Genomic DNA, 16,998 nt, shown 5'->3' on the forward strand with positions numbered 1-16,998 from the left:
AGAGGTTTACATTGGGAAGATGTCATAGTTAGGCTGTGTGTCCACACTCCAGATCTCTTTTCTCAAGAAGTGACAATGTTTCCTAGTTCAATTACCCATTCCTGGAGGCCATAAACCAGAGCCATCTCTGGTTTTAAATACCCTCTGTTGGGCATTGTGGAAGAATTGGGGGGGGGGCTGTAAGTGATGGCCCAAACCAGCTTCCATATAACATGTGCAGGAGGATAAAATCAAACCTGTCAGCAGCTGCCTTTAGCGGTGACTGCCCGCTGAAGCCTTCATCACGCATGCAGACGGCAAGTTTTTAAAATGGCCACAAGGGGGTGATAGAACATTACATACTTGTCCCAGCAGACTCGTGGATTCCTTAAACAGTTTTATTCTCTGGGCACCATTTCACTTCATCAAGCTTGGTCCACTGTGAACTTAGGGTACCTCTTTCCATGGGCCACACCAGCAGTACCATTATTCCTGATGTTAGTGTTTCAACCCCCCAAATCAGGGTCCTTTTTTTAACAGGTCAATGGCAATACTGGCAGTGCTGTCTTTTTTTTTTTTTTTTTTTAATTTAAATCAGGGACTGGAGTCAGGGGTGGGTTTAGTTATTTCAAGACATTATACCTCCCTCCAAATCTTTTTCTGGTACTGCTATGGTTTCATGGACTAAAGCACTTGCTAATTCTATCTCCATTCCCACATTATAAGTTTGCATTTTAACCAGTGGACTCAGGACGTGGGTCTGCAGGAGGATGGGAGATGGGGGGTGTCCTGCTAAGAATCAATACAAGACCACCCTAGGAGCCAAGGCTAGCCTCTTTTTGGACTGTACTGTAAGCCTGGAGGTCCTTGCAATAAAACTGAGGGCCACACCTGAAGCCTAGCAGGGCCGGAGATGGCTGACACCCAGAAGAGGTTTGGGGGCAGCCAACTTTGTAAATCTGCCTTTTGTACCTTGAATGAATGGTGCCGGCTCAGCTGTGGACCCTTCTCTTGAGATAAAGGCTTGGAGTTGGTCTCATGCCACAAGCTCGCAGGGGACAGAGACAGTGGCAGAGCCGGTGTCCTGCTGGGAGAATCCCATCAGCTGGCCCAAGCCATGAGCCCCTCTACCCACAGAGGCACCCTCGCAAAGCAATGCCAAGGTTAACCACCATTGCATTCCCTCCTCACTGTCCTGTCACCAACTCCACTCAGATTTGTGACTTTTCTTCTGCCACGTGTCTACGGTTCAGGTAGAGCAGAGCCGAGTATCCGTAGGACCATGTGAAAGCTGCTGGCAGGGCCAGCCACCAGGACTCACACAGCCTTGCTCTGGATCCCAGAAAAGCCCTTCCCTGGATCCCAGAAAAGCACCATGTCCCTGGCTCCTGCCTGCCGGTCAGGTGACTGATGTTCATTCCAAAGGAGGCCTCCCCTGGCACTCTCTGCCTGGTGGGGGACTGCCTGCCCCCTCTCCCAGGGGCCTGATGGGACAGGTGTTTGGGGATGACCTAGTTGAGTGACTTTTGCTTGGCTGTAACTCACTTCTCCCTCTAGCTGGAGCCAAGCTGGTGGCCTGAAGGAGCCTACAGCAGGACAGGGGCTGTAAGTGTTCCTTGCACGTGATCAGAGCCACCTGCTCCAGGATCATGGGGCACAGCGCATTCTGGAGGCACTGGGTAGGTGAGCAGGCTGCTTCTGCAGGGTTTCCCAGGCCTCCATAGGGCCGGAACCCAAAGGCAGAGAACACGGCTGCCACAGGCCCTCTTGGCTGTGCCCCAAGCGGGGCCCCCTTTACCAAGGGCACTGCCAGGTCTAGAGCTCAACAACTCACTAGTTTTTGACTTTGAGCTCTGTTGTGAACTGCAAATGAACATGACCCACAGGGGAGGCCCCAGGAGGGCCTGGATTAGTTAGGTATCTTTGTCACTTCTGGAAGACACAATCTAGCTCCCTCGGCTACACAATGTCTCTTCTGCCCGCTGGCTCTGCCCTCCCCCCCCAATTTTAGATCCTCACTTAATCCCTCAGTAGATAACACTGTGACTATGGAAATCTGCAGACGCCATGCCTTAACAGTTCCACCGCTTGCTCAGACAGGAGGGGGCGTGGGGCACAGGAAGCCCTTACTTGCGGGTTGTCCTGCGGGACAGGTCTCCTCACGGGTCTGGCACTCTGAGGAACCCTAGGGAGTGGGTGTGTGCGTCTGCTCAGGGGTCTTCCCAGAGATCTGCCTGAGGACCTCACTCTCAGGAATCAGAAGCTTCCCACTGCACCGCGGGCGAGGCTGCCCTCCTCTGCCCTTCCAGGAGAGGCTCAGCTCCCAGGCTGCTTAGTTCTGCTTCACTGTCTGCGATGTTGCTAGGTAAGCAGGGTTTTCTAACACCTTCCTGGACTTCCTCATCTTGGCCATATTATGCTTTCCAGAAACGGCTCAGTTTGGTCTGTGACTCTTTAACCATCAGCCATTTGTGACCAGGGTGGGGCAGGATGGACAAAGTCGCGAAACATCTAAGTGCTGCAGAGGAAGCTCTGTGGGACGAGTTTTATCATTCCATCACCAAGCCATAGGACTGGAGCACTCACACTTGAGATGGGATTTCTTTGCCATGGCTGAATAATTTTACTGGGATGCCTTGCGCAGCTGGGCCAAGTATCTACCACCCAGCACAAGGCAGAAATTCCGAGGGGAAGATGAGCTGTGGGCATCTTGGACTTCGGCAGCGTGCACTTCCCACACCACCACGCCTGCATGTCACCTGTGGTTCCTGATTCCAGCTGTCACTTTCTCGTACACCCCGACACTCCTTTCCCGCTGGGTAACACTGATAACGCCACCTCCATCAAATGCTGTCACAGGCTAAGGCTTACCAGCCGATAAGATGCCGTGAGATGCCTCAAGGCCACTCCCATACATTGGGCGGCGACTTGCTTGGCTTGTAGGCAGTGGCAGCCCTGGCTGAGCTCACACTCAAGCTACAAACAATGGCTCTCCCCTATGGCAGGCTGTACAGCAGACAGAGCGCCCCCCAGGAAAGACAAGCAGCAACACAGCTCAGCATGATCCCTCACGAAAGGATCCATGGGGTGTTTTTTTCCTTTTTATTGTTAGGCTGCAACATACATGGTTTAATACAACAAAACATTTAATCAAGTGAAAAGTAATAAACCGAACAATAAACAAACACTCAAAACAAAATATTTTCCATTGGAAACATGTTAAAGATGAATACGGGGTCTTGTTACCATCTTACTGCAATTTTCTTATGTGTGACTAGCCTACCTGCCCCGTGTTCCCTGTAACCATGCACGCGTGGATGGAGCTGTGAGGGATTAAATAAAGGGAAAGTCCGTGTACCGCAGAGGTTCATCTCACAAGGCAGCCAAACTGGGTTTAGACGACAAAATGATTCAAGAAATCCTTGGCGTGTCTAGGTTCATTTTAGAATCCATGAACCTTCAGCTGCTCCTCCTTGACAATGCCAACCTGTAAGAGAAAATTCAGGTCGGCAGAACCGCTCCAAGGAAACCGCAGGTGCCATTACAACAGCAACAGCTCATGGCAAGGCCGCCTGCGCCCGAGCTGCTGCGCCCCACGCGCGACACCCGCGCAGGTCTCACGGCCTTCCAAATAAACACCACGCCTGCAGTTCAATGACCCGAACGACTTCATAGCCACACCATGCTTAGCACGTTGCCTCTCCGTACCACGTCACAACTCAAGGTTTGCAGGTCAAATAGCCACACACTCACTCACCTCCAAGAGAAATTGGCAAATGTTTTTCCTCTGGTCACCTTGAAGCTGAATGACCTCCCCGTACTCGGGATGTTCGATCACAGTACCATTACAAGCAAATTTCTGGAGAAGCATGGAAAAGCGTGAGATGATCTGGCAGGATACAGGGAGGCTTCACTTCCCAAGGCTCAAGTTAACCCTTTCGGGAGGGTGTGACTGTGCCCTCCCACATCAATCTGGAGACAAATGGATCGCACAAAAGCCATGCTTTCCGCGTGAACCACGCAGCACTCGGCTTTCCCCATCCTATCCGGGCTCGCTCATCCCATCCACGCAATCGGCTTTCCTGGGTCTCCCGTCACGCACCCTGCCCCTTCCTCAATCCTTTCCTCCCCGAAGACCATCACCTTTTTGAAAGCTTTCACAAGTTTCTTTTTGTCATAGTCATCTGCGATGCCCTGCACAGTGGTCAGCGTCTTCCGGCCGTTCCGTTGCTGGATCCTTATATGAATGTAATCCTCGGTCCCTGCCGGGAGTAAGTCGTCACCCTTAGTTGCATCAGCAAAGGGGTCTGCAGAGGGAAGGCAAAACGAATGTGTCAGTATACCCAAGGAGGAAAAGAAAGAAAAAAGCCTTATCTTTTTCTTCTTTTCCGAACACACGCCAGATCGAGACAATTCCAAAGTTTCAGTGCCTCTGCGGGTGGAGCTGGGGCTGGGGGCGGGGTGGTCTGCGGATACTCCTAAAACGAGCAAAAGCCCCCCTCCACTGTACATGCCCGCCGCTATCTGCACCCAAAACCAACGACAGCATGCACCGTGGTCCTCCTAACCAGACCTCGGAGCTGCACAAAAGCTGCATTTAAAAGTGCGTCATTTCGGTGACAAATGCCCGATGCCATCGAGTCCCGCCACGGCGCCCCACAGGAGGGCATCTCTCCCGGCAGGAGCCCACCCCGACTCCCCGGAGACCCCCTCAGAGCCCTCCGGCTCCGGACCAGCTCGCGTGTCCCAGGCCGCAGCTCGGCCCCGGGTGGGCGCCGTCCTCGGGGAGGGGGTCGCCTATGGGGCCCCGTCGCCATCTTCCGGGCACCGAGACAAAGCCCCAACTCCCCAGCACTGGGGGCGCGCGCTTTCTTACCGAAGGATTGGAGGTTCTGGATAGTGGACATGCGACACTAGTGTGAGGCCGGTGAGGGGATAAAATGCCTGCGGGGCCCGCCCGGATCACCGTGTCAGGAGGCTGCAAAGTGGCGAGAAAACGGAAATCAGCACGGAAACGCTGCGCCCCGGGGCTGGGATGCGGCTGGAGCGGCGGTGGCGGAAGCCGGGAGGAGGCAGGAAGAGGCCAAGGAGGAGGCGGAGGAAGAGGCGGCGGCGACGGAGGCGAGGACGCGAGAGAAGAGGCGGCGCTGCGGCTTCTGCCACAAAATGGCCGGCCGGGACTATTTAGCCGCGCCCGCCGCCCCGCCCACGTGACCCTGCCGCGCCAAGCATGCTGGGACTTGTAGTTTTCCCGGAGGAGGCGGAGCCAGCGCAGTCCAGGCCTCTTCGGGCTCTGTAGGTCACCAGTCCCAGCAGGGCATCCCGGCCAGGGCAAGAGCTTGGGACTTAGAAGTGGAGTGTAGGCAGCTCGACTGTCAGGGTCACCCTGGAATTTCTTCTCGTACAGTGGGCAGAGGAGTCAGCTCTATCAGTCATCCTCGAGGCCCTGCGCATTGTAGGCAAAATGGCGGTGGAGGAGCCACACAAGTCCCTTAGCGTGGCCGGGAGGGCCCTCACCCGGATTGGAAGTGGGAGCCTGTTTTGCAGAGTTGGGGCGGCTGGCGGTTTCCTGGCTCGGTGAGGCCTAAATTTCCAGCGTCTACGTCTGCTCAGGCACGGGCCTGAGAGCCTGCAGCTGTAAGCTCCCAGGTGGTGCTGATGGGCGAGCGTGGGCCCGGCTTCATTAGGGCCCTGACTTCTAGGGGCAGTCCTGATGCCGGGCCAAGCACGCGCAGGAGCCGGGGGTGGTTGGTGTTGTTCCCGAGGTTCAGCCCAGAATCTAAGCAGAGAACGGCTAGCAGGAGGCTCCCCAAAGTTCACGGAATGAAAAGGTACGTTGGTTTTGGTGAAAACAGTCGAAGTCAGTGCCATGTTTGCCGTATTAAGCAGTTTGCATTTTCCATGAACTCTTAAGGTCCTCCTTGTATTCATGGAGTTCAAAGTTGCGTCGTCTTCTTTTTTTTTTTTTTTTTTAAGATTTGTTTATTCTATTGGAAAGTCAAATATATGGAGAGAAGAGGAGACAGGAAGAGCTTTCCCTGATTCACTCCCCAAGTGGCCGCAACAGCCGGTGCTGCCCCGAGCTGAAGTCAGGAGCCAGGAACTTCCTCCACGTCTCCCACACGGGTGCAGGGTCCCAGGGCTTTGGGCCGTCCTCCACTGCTTTCCCAGGCCACAAGCAGGGAGCTGGATGGGAAGTGGAGCTGTCAGGATTAGAACCGAAGCTCATATGGGATCCCGGCATGTTCAAGGCGAGGACTTTAGCCACTAGGCCACTGCACTGGGCTCTGCTTCTATTTTAGAATTAAGTTTAAGGTTTAATCTCATTTTTTTCTACACACTTCTTGCCGCATTCTCCTGTAAGCTGAAGGCAAGCTCAGCTGATAAACACCAAGCTTGTCGTGTCTTCCGCGCAATCCCGGGGCACGAGCCCAATCACGCAGGGGCTCACCTGGTTGGCTTTCTAGAAACAGAGACTAAACTTCAGGATTCTTCACCTTTGTGAATCCACAGACCCTTCTCAGAAAAATATTTTGTGTAAAGTAAAAATACCAGTGGAGAGGCTCACCAAGGAAGCCAGTTCTATTGACATCATAAATAGTACAGGGCAACAATGTGCGCCCTGTCACTTGCATGAACTAGCTGTGGCCGCAAGGCGAGCAGCTGCTGTAATTTTCAAAAAGCGCTAAGCGGTCTATAGCAGCGGCAAGTCATGTCAAAGCAGCCCTGACTTCTGTTCGTACAAAGTAACAGGTCCTTCCAATACTGGCCTGATGGTTCCTTCTCTTCTGGAGCAGAACGCTACGTGGTGCTGTGGGCGAGCAGCAGGGCAGGTGTAACTGTTTCCCCACATCAAGGATCAGGGTCTCCACCTCCACTGTGTACCTGGGAGCCAGGGCTCTGCAGGCGCCAGGTGCAGGATATGTACGTTCAAGTGGCCTTTTGGGAGTAACGGTGAAGAGGCAGATCAGTTGTTGAGTGAGTGCTAACCAGCGTCCGCCTGTTGCCAGGCTTAGTTATGATGTTCATGATCTGCACAGATTACTCTGTGTAACAGATATAGAAATTCAGGCTTTTGTGGTTTACAGCTTTCAAAAAAAAACCACATTCCTAAATCAGGAACTTCCATTTTTGGTCTCCCGGCCCTGATGAAAAGGATAAATAATTTTATACAAACCAAGGTATAAAGAGCTGGTTTTGCAAGAGAGTTAAAAATACCTTCCTAAGTGTGACTTGAAGTAATCTTAATACTGTAATTGTATATGCTAATATTCTAATACTAATTTTAATTTTTAGTACTTTTGATGAAGCAGAATAAAAGAAATACCTACCTATTTCCTCTTTTACTGGATGTATGTAACCCTTTTGGAGATACGTTGTTTTTTTTTCAGAAGGACCAAAGGGTATTCCAGGAGAAGGAACTCCCAGAGCTCTTGGGGTTGCATAGTCTTTACCCCTGTTTGGAGAACTCATTCTTTCTTAGACCTAAACTTCACACTGGAAACCTCCAGGAGCCCAGAAGTCTTTGCTCAAAGCCACCAGGACTAGAGATTAGAGACAGTTTGGTCCTGGAAGGCTCCTGTGACGCCGTGGTCGTTTAGTCTTTGTGACCGGACCTGCACTGTCCGGTGTAGGAAGCACCAGCCGTGAGTGACCCTTGCCCCCTTGCACGGCAGCTGGCTCAGACCTGCTGGGAGTACAGAATGCACCATCTCGCCAGAGACTTCAGGGTCATCATTTTACCTGTTTCGTTTTTTTAAATGTGTCTTCCAGAAAATGTAAAATTATATGTAGTTCAGGTTCTTGTCTCTGTCAAAGAGTGCTGATTTGGAGTGAAGGCATTTGAACTCTAAAGCTATCTCTATAGAAAATGAAGCATTGAACAACTAGGATCTTCAGTTCTAAAAGGCAGCTGCTTAGTTTAAGGTCATTGTTTAGCTGTATTTCGGAAAGCAGTACCATGGGTACACAGAGAAGAATAGCATCAACTAAAGGAATCAGGAAAGAGACAATAACTAGAGCAGTTGAAGAAAATTCCCCAAAGTTAGAGGTAGCCTTCAAGTGGGCTCCTAGTTTCCCGGCAGTGAGGAGGAAATCAGCTGAAAAAACTCTAAGTCTACAGGGATGAAAACATACCAGTTGCGCAGGAGGAGGGATAGCTTTGCCTGGCCCTGAGCCACGGGATCTGTTTTTCTGGAGCCCTCATAAAGGGGACACTATGATGTAGTGGGCAGCGTCTCTCCCAGTTCACCTGCGATGAAGACAGTGCTGGGCTGTATGCAGCTGTTCCTTGTGCCTGCTAGTCACGAAGACGTGTAATATCAGAACAGAGGCTGGGTGCTCATCCACCCACAGGCTGCCTACCGTGGTGGGTAATGTGGTGACGCATCTCTAGGATGTCGGTCCTAAGCAGGTGCAGTGGAAGGACAGCCGCAGCTGCTGTCCTCTCAGTTCAGCATTGCATCCTGCTGAGGCCACATTTCTCGCTGGCTGTTCCTGGCCAGTGACGGACTCCAGTGAAGATCCTAGCGCAGACCTATTCTTAGAGAGGTGTGAGATTCCTCTGACTGGTAGCCACGGCCCCAGGAATCTCGGTTGGCCCCATTGAGCTTTGCTAGGTTTCCAATTCATCATCTCTCTGTCCCATCTCGTGTTCGTTCCTTTTCTCCCTCAGGTGTTTCTTTCAACAAATCTCTCACATCTCTCTCTCCTTTTTGGTTTCTACTTCTCAAAGGCCAGGTGCACGCATTTTACTTCAGACTGATGGATGAGAAGTCAATAGGTAGAAAATTCTGGTTGGACTATGGCAGGCTGTTGTACTGCCTTCCAGAAGTTTAAGAGACTTCTGTATGAAGATCAGGCCAGGGAGCCTTTTCTTCTAAGTGTTCACCTTAAAATAAGCTCTTTGTATCTTGATATTTGATGGCATGAAAATGTAAACACTTGGAGGGGCAAGAACAACATGTACATTCTAGTTGAGCAGATAGCGCCATCTTCCTCGGAAAGGCCGATCCTTAACTGGGAAGACTGGGGGATCTTTTACTGCATCAGTAAAACGGGGGGGGGGGTGTCCCAAGGAACTAGTTGACAAGGTTGGCACCTCCAGAACACCAACTACAGAATTCCAAAGCCTGAGCGTCCTGTTTACTTCTGGGCATGGCAACTCATATTTCTCACATTTCAACTTCCAGTGAGTTAAATAGCTGAGGGTTTCAAATCGCATTTTCCTGGCTGGAATTCCTGTTGCTCAATGGCTAGTAAGTGCATGATACAAATACACAGAACCCAGTTGCTATCTGTGTGTCTAAGACAGTCATGAGCGAGTTTCTGTAGATGATGTAGGACCTACTGACATGAAAGTCAATGTAGGCCAAACCTTACGTGCCGTGTACTCGAAGGGAGAGAAAGGTAGGTGAATGGGCCCTCTGTGTGTAGGCAATGAATTAGTCTCTGTAGTAATGTGGTCGTCCTGGGCCATCCATTTGTGGGGTCCTGGCAGAACACTGGTTACCCACACAGCCCACATTTCAGGGGGCTGGAAGGCTAAGATCAAGGTCCTTTAGGTTTCTCAATTGTGATACCAAGATGGTGCCATAAATAAATGCCTCAGTGTCCTGAAGGAGGGTGGCCATCCATTTGTGGGGTCCTGGCAGAACACTGGTTACCCACACAGCCCACATTTCAGGGGGCTGGAAGGCTAAGATCAAGGTCCTTTAGGTTTCTCAATTGTGATACCAAGATGGTGCCATAAATAAATGCCTCAGTGTCCTGAAGGAGGGTGGGCTTAGCCCTCACACGACAGAGGGTAGAAGGGCCAGACTCAGAGAGAAGCCAGGCTTGCCAGTGTTGATCCCATGCAGAGTCTTCATGATCAGAGCAGTCCCCTCCAGGCCTCCCAGCCCAAAGCTGTGGTTTTGGGGATTAAGTTGGCAACGTGTAGCTTTCCGTGGGGGCAGAGTCAAACCGCGGATGTGATCAGCATGCCAACGAGTAGCATATTAGCTGTGGCATCTTCTTAGAGTGTGATAGTGAAAGACCATGCAGGTGCTAACGGTTGAATGTTTTCCTCTTATTTTCAGGGAACTTGCGAGTCTGCAAGGAGTGTTAAATTAAGCCAGTATGCGATCGAGGAGCAACTCAGTAAGAACATTGCAGAGACCTGGGAGGTTGAAGACGTTGTGGAGGACGTTTCCCTGAGGTAACTAGCTCTGTATTGTTGGTCTGGGGAGGAACGTAGATTCACGGCCTTGCTGCTCAGCTGGTCTGCAGGATGGCGAAGGGGTGTATTCAGATTTCCTAGGGTCTAGCTTCCGCCTGTGGAGAACTGTGAAGAACCTATGATTGTGCCCTGTTATCAGGCCGACAAGTTTCAAGTGTGCTTCACAGGAATTCTAAGCCTTCTGGGTTAGGGCTGAAAGACTGTACTACCCCTGGAGGAGGCGGCAGCTGCCTCCAGCTTGGCGTCTCCCAGCAGGATGTCTGTTCGTGTGGCAGGTGACTTGAAGGGAGAGGAATGCTGTGCTTGGAGCATCTTTTTCTTTGATTGTGAGCAGTAACACGCTTGTCTTGGGTGGGATGGCACTTCTTCCTTCGTAATTATTCCCTGCCAGCATAACCCAAGGAGAAATGGCCACGGTAAATGAGCCGAGGCCTTGCCTTCTTGTAAAATTCAGCAAGAACTTGCAGGCGCCCTCAGTGGAGTTCCTCTCCCCAGCAGCTGTCTTCCCTTTCTTGAGGGAGTGTCCGAGTGAGCTCTGGGGATGCTATCCTGGACATGTTTCCTAGTGGAGAAGGCTACTGTATGTTGGTAGGTCATGCATATAGATGTATGTCTCTTAATCCTGTGTTCTCCAACACCTAGAACCCAAAAGGGGACACCTAGTCAGCTTCCTTTTCCCTTCGATCTCTTAGGTCCTTCAGCTCGTTGCTGTCCTCCCTTAGAGCCGGCTGGTTCTGTAAGTTAGGGGTTAGGGGAGAGAGGTGGTTTCAAAGGCCTGCAATCGTTGGCTTGGTGTTCAGCCCAGTTTTTCTTGGAGTTCTGTGTTGGAGTTTTGGTCACAAGCTTGGCTGACAAGAGTGGTGTTATTTCGCTTACGTTTGTCACTGACCCTTGGAAAGTTCTCTTCCTTGTGGACTTCCAGGGGAAAATGGACACATATATGGCTAGAGGATCCCTGGATCCAGTGGCCTTATTGATGGTATGGGACTTGTAGATGTGGCATCCTAGCCTAGCCTAGCTGGTTTATAGCTGTGCCTAAGTGTTACCCAAGACTCGGTTCTCTATGAGAGGGATGTAATCATTCCTGCTTCCCTGGGTTGTGCGGCGGTTGTGTCAGAGAACATCTGAGGTGCTTAGCGGAGCACCTGACGCTGAGGATGAAGGGCTCTCTGCAGGTCTTCTGCAGGAGTATTGCGAGAATTGTCTGATGTGACATTGAGGCTGGTAAGTGAGCATTGTACATTTTCTTAAAGAATCTGAGTTTTTTTTCCCCTCTCTTTAATAAGACATTTATTGTGGCTCATGATGCTGGAGGAGGTTGAGTCTTAACAGGACAGTGACCATGACTTGCAAGGATATCACAACCTGGCAGGTGGTAAAAGTCAGATGAGCCTGAGCAGAACCACAGAACGCATGAGTGATGTGGGCAGTGACTGCTGCCTTTCTCACAGGAGTGGGCACATCTGCTCTCATGGTAACAAACCCACTCCTGTCACTGCCCACGCCTGCCTACCTCCTAAGGCCCCAGCTCCCGGGACCGTCATGTCAGTCAGGTTGGTAACACGGTAACACTTTTGGGACAAATGATTTTCAAACCACAAGTACAAGTTAAGGGACTATAAAGGTTTACCTCTCTAGAGTTTCTGAAAATAGTTTATTTTCTAGAAATAGCTTTGATTTAAAGCCTTAATAAGGACAAAATAAAAGTGTTGCCACTACCCCTAACCATACGCAAACTCACTTCTGTTCACATCAAGTTTTCTTTCTTCACTCTCGCTTCAGTGAACAGCACCACCCATAGCGGGGCATTGAACACAGTCAGTGTCCAAAAGGTTCGTGCAACGCAGACGAATGGGCAGCAGCTTCTTGATGCTTTCCTTTTTTTGATGATGACATGGTTGACCAGGGTGGGAAGGATTGAGGGCCAGGGAAAAGTGGGTAAAACCATTGTTTCCAAATTCTCCATTTCTTCTTGTTTCTGGGGGAAGCCACACGCAGCCTCCCAGATGTCCCAGTGCTCAGGGATGGGGACCCGCCAGCCAGGACGCACCCAGGGGCCCGATGGGGTGCATGTCCTGAGGACTCTGACCAGTTTCGACAGCTCTTTTCCTTTTCAACTAGAAAAACTACTGTTCCTCAAGAGTATAGACAAGGGCCATTAGCAATAATCATGTCTCAAAATATCAATTTAGTTTGTGTGTGTGTGTGTTTAATACTTGTATATTAGTTGCTACAAATAAGGGAAAACATGGTATTTGTCTTTCGGGGTCTGGCTTATTTTAAGAAGCACAATGATCTCCATCTGTGTCCATATTGTTGTGAGAGACAGGCTTTCATTCTCTTTATGGCTGATTACTATCCCATTGTGTGTGGATTCCATAACTTCTTTACTCAGTTATCAGTTTGTTTGCTGTCCTGCAGCAATGGACTTGGTGCACAGAGCTGGCAAGAATACTGAATAGCTGAAGTTTACTAGTGGCATCAGGCTTTTAGACTGAGGGTCACCTAGGATAAGGGAGGAGAAGCTGAGGAGCTTACATAGTTCCATAGCCTAACTACAGAACCCGTCAACTGTTTCCACACCCTTGTCTGAAACTATCTGTTTTGTATATCCAATCAATTGTTCCCATTCAAATGATATCCAATCAGTTGTTTTCACACAAGCAGCATGCAATCAGTTATTGTCATGCAAATGATATCCAATCAGTTATCCTCCTACATCAGTTAATGGACATCTGGATAGATTCCATATTTTAGCCATTGTGAATTCAGCTGCTATAAACAGGAGGGACCAAAAAAATTTTTTTTTCAGATTTACCTATTTTTATTGGAAAATCTGATACACAGTGAGGAAGAGAGACAAAGGAAGAACTTCCCTCCACTGGTTCACTCCCGAAGTGGTGACAATGGCCAGAACTGATCTGATCTGAAGCCAGGAGCCAGGAGCTTCCTCCAGGTCTCCCACGCGGGTGCAGGGTCCCAAGGCTTTGGGCCGTCCTTGACTGCCTTCCCAGGCCACAAGCAGGGAGCTGGATGGGAAGCAGGGCTGCTGGGATTAGAACTGGCGCCCATATGGGATCCTGGGGCATTCAAGGTGAGGACTTTAGCCGCTAGGCTACCACGCTGGGCCCTAAGAATTTCCTAAAAGCTTTATTAAAGACTTACTTATTTTTATCGAAAAGGTAGATTTACAGAGAGAAGAGATAGGAAAATCTCCCATCTGTTGGTTCACTCCCCAAATGGCTGCAATAGTCAGAGCTGAGCCAATTTGAGGCCAGGAGCTTCTCCCAGGTCTCCCAGGTGGGTGCAGGGTCCCAAGGACCTGGGCCGTCCTCAACTGCTTTCCCAGCCACAAGCAGGGAGCTGGATGGGAAGTGGGGCGGCCATGACATGAACTGGCGCCCATATGGGATTCCGGTGGATGCAAGGTGAGGACTTAGCCCAGGCCCAGGCTTTTTTTTTTTTAATTTTTTAAAGATTTATTTATTTTTATGGGAAAGGCAGATATACAGAGATGGGGAGAGACAGAGAGGAAGATTTCTTTCTGATGGTTCACTCCCCAAGCAGCCATAATGGCTGGAACTGAGCCAATCTGAAGCCAGGAGCCAGGAGTTTCTCCCAGGTCTCCCACGCGGGTTCAGGGTCCCAAGTATTTGTGCGTCCTCAACTGTTTTCTCAGCCACAAGCAGGAAGCTGGATGGGAAGTGAAGCAGCCAAGACACTAACTGGCGCTTGGTGTGCTGGTGCTTGGAGGTGGAAGATTAGCCAATTGAGCCATTGTCCTGGGCCCTATTTCTTTATTTGAAGGAACAATTAGAGAGGGAAAGACAGATTTTCCATCCACTGGTTCACTCCCCAAATGGCTGTAATTGTTAGAGTGGGGCAAGCATGAAGCCAGGAGCCAGGAATTTTGTTTGGGTGTCTCATGTGGATGTAGGAGCCCAAGCATGGGGCCGTCTTCCACTGCTTTTCCAGGCACATTGGCAGGGAGCTACACTGAAAATGAAGCAGCTGGGCCCAGCGTGGTGGCCTAGTGGCTAAAATCCCCCCTTTGAACATGCCGGTATCCTATATGAGCACTGGTTCTAATCCCGGCAGCTCCACTTTCCACCCAGCTCCCTCCTGTGGCCTGGGAAAGCAGTTGAGGATGGCCCAAAGCCTTGGGACCCTGCACCCATGTGAGAGACCTGGAGGTAGTTCCTGACTCCTGGTTTTAGATTGGTGCAGCACCGGCTGTTGCAATCACTTGGGAAGTGAATCAATGGATGGAAGATCTTGCTCTTTATCTCTCCTCCTCTGTATATCTGACTTTCCAATAAAAATAAATAAATCTAAAAAAAAAAAAAAAGAAGAAGAAGAAAATGAAGCAGGTAGGACTCAAATCAGTGCCCATATAGGATACTGGAGCTGTGGGCAAACACTTTACCCTCTGAGGCAGCAGTGGGTCCTGACAACATGCCTGTGCTGACTTCATTTTCTTTGGGCGAGTTCTCAAGAGCGGGTCCTGGGTCCTGTGGTCGATTCATTCTCAGGTTTCTGAGGAATCTTCACACAGTCTCCTGTGTTGCTTGTATAGGATCATGTCATTTGCAAGCAGGAGTAATTCGGCATCCTCTTTTCCAATGTGGATCCCTTTCATTTATTTTCTCACCCAGTGGCTTGGGATAAAATTTTCAGGAGTGTGTTGATCTCAGAAGTGTGTTGAATGGTAATGATGAAAGTGGTATTCTTATCTGGCCCTGTATCTTTGTGGAAATGCTTCCATCTTTTCCCCATTCAATGAGATGCTGGCCGTGGGTTTGTCATACACTGTCTTGATTGTGTTGAGATACGCTCCTTCTATACCCAACTTGCCTAAGTAATTTTTTTTTGTCGTAAAGGATGTTGTATTTTATCAGATGCTTTCTGTGCATCTGTTGAGATAATCATATGGCTTTAATTCTCTCATTTGTTAATATACCACGTTTATTGATTTGCTCATGTTGAACCATTTCTGTACTCCAGGGATAAATTCTGCTTAGATTGGGTGAATGATTTTTCTGTTGTGTTGTGGCATTCAATTGAATGGTATTTTGTTGAGGATTTTAACTTACGTGTTCATTGTGGGTGTTGTTCTGTAGCTTTCTTTTGCTTTCCCCTGGTTTTGGAATTAGGGTGATGGCCGGACCCGTAGAAGGAATGTGGAAGGAGTCTCTCTTTGGATTATTTTGAATAGTTTGAGAAGAATTGATATTAGTTCTTCTTTAAATGTTGGTGGAATTCAAGAGTGAAGTGATCTGGTCCTGGGCTCTTCTTTGTTGGGAAGGTCTATATTAGTGATTCAAGCTCTGATTTGGTCATTGGTCTCTTTAGGTTTTCTGTGTTGTCATGACTCAAGCAGACAGTATATATGCAGAGATCTACCCATAGCTTCTGCCTTTCCAGCTTGGTGCTGACTAGCTGTACAGTGATTCCTGATGACTTTTTATGTCTGGAGTGTCCATTGTAACACCTCCTTTTTCATCTCTGATTTTGTTTTTAGTTCTTGTCCCCCTTTTTAAAATTTTGGCTAGTTGACCCAGTGGTACCTCAGTGTTGCTTTTTTCTTTTTAAGAGCAAGATGAAGAGCTGATTTTTGTTTCAGTCTTGTTTTTGATTTCTTACAAGCTTTGTATTTGGTTTGTACTTGTTTCTATAGGTCCTTGAGATATACTGTTAGATCATTTATTTTATGCCTTTCCAATTTCTTTCTTTTTTAAAATTTATTTATTTTTATTGGAAAGTCAGATATAAGGAGAAAAGGAGAGACAGAAGGATCTTCCATCTGCTGATTCACTCCCCAAGTGGCTGCAACTGCCGGAGCTGAGCCAATCTGAAGCCAGGAGCCAGGAGCTTCTTCTAGGTCTTCTACATGGGTGCAGGGTCCCAAGGCTTTGGGCCATCCTCGACTGTTTTCCCAGGCCACAGGCAGGGAGCTGGATGGGAAACGGGGCTTCTGGGATTAGAACTGGCACCCATATGGGATCCTGGCGCATGCAAAGTGAGGACTTCAGCCATTAGGCTACTGGGCTGGGCCCCAAGAATTTCTTCTAGCATTAATTGCTATAAACTTTCCTCTTGACACTGCTTTTGCTCTAGCCCATATATTTTAATAAGTTGTATTGTCATCTTCATTTGTTTCTAGGAATTTATATATTTCCATTAGCTTTCTTCTCTGATCCACTGTGCATTCAGGAACGTGTTCATTCCATATGCACTGAATATTTATAGAGTTTCTTAGGTTAATTTCCAGTTTCATACTCTTGAGAAAAGATACATAATATGATTTCAGTTTTACTGAATCTGTTAGATTTGCTTTATGAAATAGCATATGGTCTATTCCAGAGAAAGTTCCATGTACTGATGAACATGTATTCTTCAGTTGTGGGATTGATTGTTCTATAGATATCAATTAGGTCCATTTGGTCAGCCGTGTAGGTTAGCTCTGTTCCTCCCTTTCTCCCTCCCTCCCTTCCTTCCTTTTCTTTTCTTTCTTTTTTTTTTGTCTACTTGATCTGTCCATTGATGAAAGTCCCCCATTATTGCTATACTAGAGCCTTTAGATCCAGTAACATTTGTTTTAAATAGCCGGGTGCCCTAGCATTTACTGTAGTCTCATCATCTTGTTGAATTGATTGTTGAATTGAATTGTTGAATTAAATATTGCACTTTTATTAGCTTTGTGTTAAAGTCTTTTTTTTCCTGTATTAGAAAATGGCGGCTTGCTCATTTCGCTGTCTGTGCACGTGGAACATCTTTGTGCATCCTTGCAGTTTCAGTTT

The 16,998-nt window shown here is 48.9% G+C and overlaps 1 protein-coding gene across 1 annotated transcript; it reads right to left on the reverse strand.

Moving 5' to 3' along the window:
- Window positions 1–3,034: 3,034 nt before the first annotated feature.
- EIF1B (eukaryotic translation initiation factor 1B) lies at window positions 3,035–8,159 on the reverse strand. The gene is made up of 5 exons (XM_004581380.3): window positions 8,116–8,159; window positions 4,856–4,957; window positions 4,123–4,286; window positions 3,737–3,838; window positions 3,035–3,466 (listed from the first exon to the last, which is right to left on the reverse strand). Exons 2-5 carry the CDS (start codon window positions 4,884–4,886, stop codon window positions 3,422–3,424), a joined length of 342 nt encoding a protein of 113 aa, XP_004581437.1. The 5' UTR covers window positions 4,887–4,957; window positions 8,116–8,159; the 3' UTR covers window positions 3,035–3,421.
- Window positions 8,160–16,998: the final 8,839 nt, after the last annotated feature.

This window comes from Ochotona princeps, chromosome 21, assembly GCF_030435755.1.
Source record: "Ochotona princeps isolate mOchPri1 chromosome 21, mOchPri1.hap1, whole genome shotgun sequence".
In the NCBI taxonomy this organism is placed as follows: domain Eukaryota; kingdom Metazoa; phylum Chordata; class Mammalia; order Lagomorpha; family Ochotonidae; genus Ochotona; species Ochotona princeps.

Bases quoted from the DNA above. Each gene is read 5' to 3' on its own strand.
- EIF1B (XM_004581380.3), bottom strand. From the start codon at position 4,886: ATGTCCACTATCCAGAACCTCCAATCCTTCG. The intron at 4,287-4,855 runs GTAAGAAAGCGC...TTCCCTCTGCAG, and splicing joins CCAGAACCTCCAATCCTTCG to ACCCCTTTGCTGATGCAACT. The intron at 3,467-3,736 runs GTGAGTGAGTGT...TTTCTCTTACAG, and splicing joins TTTGCCAATTTCTCTTGGAG to GTTGGCATTGTCAAGGAGGA.